The 7,231-nt window shown below is 34.0% G+C and overlaps 1 protein-coding gene across 2 annotated transcripts in view; it reads left to right on the top strand.

Moving 5' to 3' along the window:
• Positions 1–344: 344 nt before the first annotated feature.
• The window catches only part of LOC150103214 (uncharacterized), a 34,436-nt gene continuing 27,549 nt past the window's right edge, over positions 345–7,231 (top strand). The window contains exons 1-2 of one of the 2 annotated variants that reach the window (XM_090398008.1): positions 345–477; positions 3,746–3,930. In XM_090398008.1, the coding sequence (XP_090254134.1) occupies positions 3,760–3,930 (171 nt within the window). In that variant the 5' untranslated portion in view covers positions 345–477; positions 3,746–3,759. Of the gene's footprint in view, positions 478–1,285; positions 1,423–3,745; positions 3,931–7,231 lie in introns of those variants that run through there. The other variant, XM_090398006.1, reaches the window with a different exon arrangement.

The following is a 7,231-nucleotide window of genomic DNA, read 5'->3' as shown; positions in this document are numbered from 1 at the left end:
ATATATAAAAATATATACATGTGCGTGTAACGGACCACGTCAATAAAGATCAGTAAGGTTCATGCATTGTTATTATTATTATTATTATTATTATTCAGCAATTGTTTTGGATCTTTGTTTGCATTTTAATGGTGAATACATAATTCTTATGCATTTTTAAAATATTTTACCTTTATATATGTTTAAGCGGTAAAATATTTGCGCAACAGCGTATACTGTTCTTCACACTGAAGACCAATAAGGAAACCTTACCTGGCCTTCCATTGCAGGGAAATTCCCTGTCCGCGACTGTGTATACTGTACGCTTACACACACAGAGAGAGAGAGAGAGAGAGAGAGAGAGAGAGATAAGCACACTTGAGGCCAGTTTTTCAAACAGTGCTTGAGCGTTTCTTTGATGAGAATTCAGGCTTTACGCTGCACTCGGAAACACTAATCATTTGTTTTTGTTGTTCTTTCCTCCTTTCTAATATCAACGTAAGTATTAATGTTACTATAATGAAGTTAAAATATTTTAATGAGTTGTTTTTTAATAAAATAAATAGCAAACGTCCAAATGAGTGTTCAATGGATGTATTAATGATATTAGGAGAAGACGAGCAATACTGTTAGTTTTTAAAATTTCGTGCTTTTTTAAGATAATTCTTCCCTTTTTCAGTACTATTTACTTCAAATTTTAATTTGTCTGGCAATAAAATAGTATATAGATAGCTTTTTTGTTATTTTATCGAAATGTTATGTTTTTTAAGAGTATGAGCGAAAGCAGTAATCATTTGTCGTTGTTGTTTTTTCCCTCCTTATGGTACCCAGCAAATAAAATGAAAAAAATAGCATTTTGAGAGCTAAACTTATGAATGTTTTAAAATCCAATTTTTTATGTATCGAATTTTCTGCGATTTTCAAGCCTGTAAAGTGGATGTTGTATTATAATCCCCCCCCTCCCCCGAAACTTTCCAGATACCACCAGTCTCTAATTTGAAATAATTGGCATCTGTGCATTGAACGAGAGTCATTCAGTGAATGATGCACTTTTCATCTCAAAGCCAGTGGTAGTTATACGGACTTATTTTTCTTGTTATTTACTCGTATTTTCTAAACGCAAAATTCGCTTTTAGATATCCTTTTTATCACGAATAGTAGCCTTAAAAATAAATGTGCATTGATAATTCTGGGCAGTAAACTCTACATGAAGCTGTAAAATACGCGGTTTCTGCCAAGAATTACTACCATAAGGAAACCTTGCCTGGCCTTCCTTTGCAAGCAGTGGTAGGGGAATTCCCTGCCTGGGATCTGTATATATGATATGCGAGCAGTGAGACGAGCACATTCAGTACTTGATCGTTCGTTTGCGAAGTCGTGTGAAAGAGCGTTTCTTTGATGAGAGAAAAGTGGAATTCCTTAATGTTTTAAACTTATTTCAATGTAAGTAACAGTGTAGTTATAAATAAGTGCATGTTTCGTTTTTAGTTTTTTTTAAAATAATTTACATAGCAAAAGATTTAGTTGGTTTGCAATGTTTGTAGTGTATTAGAAAACCTCCTTATACTTTCTCTTCTCTCTTTATAGTTTTTTTTAAGATAGGAAAATTCTGCTATCAGCATATGATAGTTCTCTGAAATGTCATCCGGAGAGGAAGATTTCACTTAATTTTGTTAGTTTTTTTCAAAAAAGTCGACAATAATTAAAAACTTTGCTATTACCATTTACAATAATTGTACATTTAGTTTTCAATGAGCGATTACTTTTTATATATCTTATACATCAGTTATAATATATTTTATAAGCAAAATCTACATTTGGAATTCTGTACAGTAACACAGGCCGAATTTCAGTGATGACCAGACGGAGGCCAGCTGGCCGGATCCGACCCACACACACACACTACAATTCTATATGGCCCACGGAAAAAGAAACATTTTGTCTAATTACATTTTTTAATGTATGTATGTGTGTTTCTTATGTACACATGGTGATTTTTTGTTTGCCACAAATAATGCTTGCTTTTTTTTTTTTTTTGAAATACTTAGACATTTAATCAGCCTCTTTATTTCTCTTTCAAGTTGCAGTATCTCTTTAATCTGGTCATTGAGTTAGTGGCGGATCCAGGTTTGAGTTTAGGGAAGGGCGATTAATTGAAATTTTTATTAGTTAATTATTTCCTGAGAGGAGGATGCCTTCATTAATTTCTCATTCCTTAATCTGCTATGTGCTGAGTTTACTTACATTTGGCAATCACAGTTATATTTCTTTCCGAAGACAAGAAAAGAAATGTTACTTAGTGTTCTTTCGAAGCTATAGAAGGGGAATCCCTGACTGCTAGATAGCAGCTAGGTACGTTATGCCTGCGTCGAGACAGGCACAATCAGTACTTTAATGGACGTAAAGTGGTTGCTTAGAGAAAAGCGCTATTTCGATTAACGGAATAAAACGCATAAGAGGAATTTATTCATTCCTCACCCGAATTTCAAAGCGGATATCAGTGTTATATATAATATGCATTTCTTTTTTTAAGTAGATAGAGTAGTTCAGTTATGTTACTGATGTCTTCTCTCGTTGACATCAGTTTGATTTTGAGGTGTGTCGTAACTACGATTATTGCTCCTCCCAGATGGAAACCGAAATTTTTTTCCGCCTAAATTCTCCCTAAACATTGCCGAATTTTTTTTTAGCATAGTTTTCATCTCTCTCTCTCTCTCTCTCTCTCTCTCTCTAAATATGATTTGAGGAAGAGGGTTAATATCTTATATTACTTCCAAAAATATTTTAAGAACACAGTTCATGGATCTAAAGAAGAGATAGGAGATAGTAGTGAGACCTCCATCATCTAAAGAAATTCTTTGCAAAATAATATTGTAAATGTTCAGATAAATAATAAATATAGATACCTATTTGTATGCTTTTTTTTTAAATTATAATGCTAATTAAAATATTGAAATAAATATTCTTAGTGAAAATTGTTGGAAGTTTTTCCACTTGGTTATACTATAAATTAAAGATACCAAGAAATTATATACTTGGTTTAATCCTTTATTGAAATGTAAGCAAACAAGTTTGCACCTGAACTATTTTCAGGACTCGGGCAGTTCATATAAAGAAGCTAATGACTTCACATCACTTGCCTTAGTATCCTATAATGCAAAGCACATATTGGGAAGGGTCACTACTCACATCAGTTTTGGAGGCACAAACTTTGTTTGCTCACACTTGGATAAAGGATTAAACTAAATTTATTATACTCTAACCAAGTAAAAAATAAACTTTCAACATCTTTCTCTAAATTCAGAGTAATTTATTAAAAAAAGGGTGGCACACCATTTGGCAACTCCTATAGGTAGAGATGACCTGCTAATGCTTCTGCCTGGTATCTCCAGTTGGGCCTGGCTCCTGCTGAAGAGACCTCAATAAATAAAGGTCAAAACTAATCTGGGTTGTGGCCCTTCCCTTAATGCATAACATTAGACATATCTGCAAGGAGATGTGTTTTGCATTATGGGAGATACTGAGATAGGAGTGTTGGTATCTTGCTCCACCTTTGCAAGGAGTTCTCTGGTGTTGTACCACCTTACCCCAGTCCTGAAGATACTTTCAGGCACAAACTTTGTTTGCTCACACTTGGATAAAGGATTAAACTAAATTTATTATACTCTAACCAAGTGAAAAATAAACTTTCAATAGTGGATTAGTATTTGTGCATATGAATTAATTTATAAAAATTAAATTTAAAAACTATTAACTGAAATTTCAGCAACCAAATTCACAATGCCTCGACTAGGACCCCGACTAATTGAAGATTTCCTAATGCCTGCTTTAAAAAGTGAGAGATTTGGTGATAGATTAAAATGGCATAATTCAGCACAAAGAATATTTTCCATTAAATGGTGTCACAAAAGTGGATCCAGGTGGTCAGCACAAGACACAGTCATTTTTCAGGTAGGAAGTTTAATTTTTATTTCTTTTTGAAATCACCAGCTAAAATAAATTGCATTTCAGTGTAATTTATTTGCAATGAAATGCAATTTATTTAATGTAATTTTAGTTAATACAGGAAACAGTGCAGTCATTGATCAATATAGTTCCAAGGTAGGACATTTTGATGTAATTGCTGTATTAAATGGTGGATTGGATTGAATGGTGGAGACAGAAAGCTGTAGAGTAGGTGCCCTCCCTCTATGAGTCTGGACTCCCTGGAGGTGTCAGTAATAATAATAATAATAAATGCATATCAGACATTTAGTATCACAGGCACAATATGTTTTTAATAAAACACTAAATCAAACAGATATCAGTATTAAATATATATCATATTTTGTATTAAATACATATACAGGATGAGTCTAATAACAAATCCTGCAAAGAATATCACTACCACTATGTATTCTTAAGGAATGTGCACTATAGTTGGCTATGCCTTTAACATTGTTATTTAATGCAAGTCTTGCACTGGGTAGGGTTCCTAAGAGTGGAAAGAAGGCAAAATAGTACCACTCCACAAGATGGTTCTAGGACAGAAATTTCCAATTATAGACCGGTCTGTTTAACTGTGGTTGTGGTCAAGGTTTTGGAGAGATTGGTTAGGAATAGAATACAGGATTGGGTTGATGGATGTAGCATTCTTTATGATGGTCAGCATTTATAAGTGATTTGTTAGGATTTGTCCTGACAAATCACTTATAAATGATTAGGATAGGTCCTGTTTTAGCAATCTACAAGCTGCAGAGGATGGGAATAGGTAGAATATTGTTAGATGGCTCTTTGAATGATACCAGCAAGTTGTGTATGGTGGAGCAGTCTCAAAAAAAAAGGAGGGTAACCAGTGGCATGCCTCAGGGTTTTGTTCTTGGCCCCTGCTGTTTAACTTGTTTATAAATGATATATCATGTGGACTGACTAAGGATCTTCAATTGTTTGCTGATGCAAAGTTAGGGAGAATTATAAGTAATACTGCTGATATTAATTCTCTTAAAGATTTGAATAGACTTGTGACTCAGACAAAGGAATGGGGTTGTAGCTTTAATATTGAGTGCAAGATGGTGCATTTTTGAGTGTAGAACAAGGTGGTGTACTATATTGATGGTGCTGTACTGCTGCAGGAAGTGGATGAGATTAGAGATTTAGGAGTGATGGTTGATAACAGACTGAAGTTTAGAGGGTGCATTGCAAGTGTTGCAAAGCCTGCACATCAGATTTGGTTACCTGGCTTTCAATGTGATTTGGAAACAATGGAGAGGGTGCAGAGAAGGCTAGGTCCTGGACGAGCCTTTGGACTGCTGGCTATGGAGAGAGAGAGATTGAAAAAATGTGGATTGCAAAGTTTAGTGAATAGGAGGAAAAGAGGTAATATGATAGAGACATTTAAGTTAGTGAGAGGATTTTATCAGATTAATCCAGATGAGAAATCAGAGGTCATTCCTGGAAGTTGTGTAAGAGTGCGGTGAAAAGGGGTGTGAGACGTAGATTTTTTACATGGAGAATTGTCAGTGAATGGAATGCATTACCAGAATGTGTTGTTAAATGCAAGAAGTGTTAAGGATATTAAGATTTGGTATGATAAATATGTTGTTAGTTGAATGAACCTTCCACAATGAGTCTGTGAATGGAATGCATTACCAGAATGTGTTGTTAATGCAAGTTAATAATAATAACATACGAGTCTGTCTTATCTAACATACTTGTTGCTTTATCATAAAATCATATGCCATTTGAAATGTGCTGTGAAAATAGTGTTTAAATCTTGTATTGTTTAGTTCTTTTCTGTAATAGTAGTTTATTTATTTTTATTTTTAAATTAGTGATAGGTCTTATTTTGTTATGCTTTTGTGTTTAAATTTTGTTATTCATGTTGATATTTAGTGGAGAAAACATGTCTAGAGTTAATAATTAACCATCTAAATTTATTTTGCAAATTAGATTATTATGCCAATATTTTGGCTTGTCACCAAGTCATCTTTACAGACACAAAGAAGTATATGTTAAGCATGTTCACATAGGCACATCAGCCAGAAGGCAAACAGAGACTGTGTGTGAAAAAATATGGGAACCTAACTGGTACCCTCTATGAGTGCAGTGCAATGATAGAATCTTGTTGAAGGTCTTAATATGGTGGTCTCCTGGTTTTTAGCAAAGTGAGACAGCTGAATTTGTTAAGATTTGCAGAATGTTGTAGTTCTGTGCCAGATATGGTTCCTCAGATTTATATCTGCATTCTGTATAAAAGGAAGGCTCCCCCCCCCCCCCATTGGATCCCAGTGATCTGTATCCATGGCATGGGCTTCTGTGCCAGAATGGCATAATAAACATAGTTTTCATATTCCTATAGAGTCTAGATGAATTTTTTGCTCTTCTTTCATTGTTAATTTGCAGAGCAATAGATACTGCAAATACCAGGATGATCTACATCTAGTTTGGATATTGAAATTGCCAGCCATTATTCTTCACATTAGTGCCATAATGTACAATATACAGTTTATATATAATAAAATTAACAGCTCTCTTAGAACCAACAAATAAGCAAATGACTCTTATAAGCACTCATAAAAATAGTCATTGATAAAAATTAATCAATATCACCAGTTATTTAAAAAAACGGGCTAATTTTTCAGTACCTAAAATCACTGCGTCTATTGCAATTCGCTCTCCCAGTTATGGACTATTCTATGTATTTGCAGTTGTGATTAAGGCACTGGAGAGATTCATTAGGAATAGAATATATGCACTTTCATTTTATAATAAGATGATAAATGTGTTACATAAGGGAGACTCATATGGTGATGTTCTTGGACTTCAGAAAAGGTATTTTATAGATTGCTACCAGTTGGTGGACAAGATGGGGAATGATAATACTCTAATTCAGATGGACAGGATATTGTTGATTCTCTGAAAATATCAGCAATTTATGTATTGAAAGGAAGGGGAGTGGCCTACAAAAGAATGGTAACCACATTAGTATATCACAGTGTTCTGTTATTGGGATCACTATTATTTAATTTTTTTAATGATATCCTATGTGGATTAACAGGGAATATTCAGTTGTTTCTTGATGATGATGCAAAACTAAGGAGAGTTATACTGATTTCAGCTCTCTTCAGTATTTAACTCAGTTAAATAGGTGGGGGTTATGCAATTAAATGTTAATAAGTGCAAGGTGTTGTTGCAATTTAGAATGCAGATATTCAATGCCTGTGTATAAGGCATTGGTCAGACTACAACACATGAACTGTGGTGCTTAAATTTA

Source organism: Typopeltis vanoorti, chromosome 9, assembly GCF_054136105.1.
Source record: "Typopeltis vanoorti isolate ZY-2024b chromosome 9, IOZ_Tvanoo_1.0, whole genome shotgun sequence".
NCBI lineage: Eukaryota > Metazoa > Arthropoda > Arachnida > Uropygi > Thelyphonidae > Typopeltis > Typopeltis vanoorti.
Note: the sequence above shows the minus strand (reverse complement) of the source record. Positions and strands in the feature narration are given on the sequence as shown.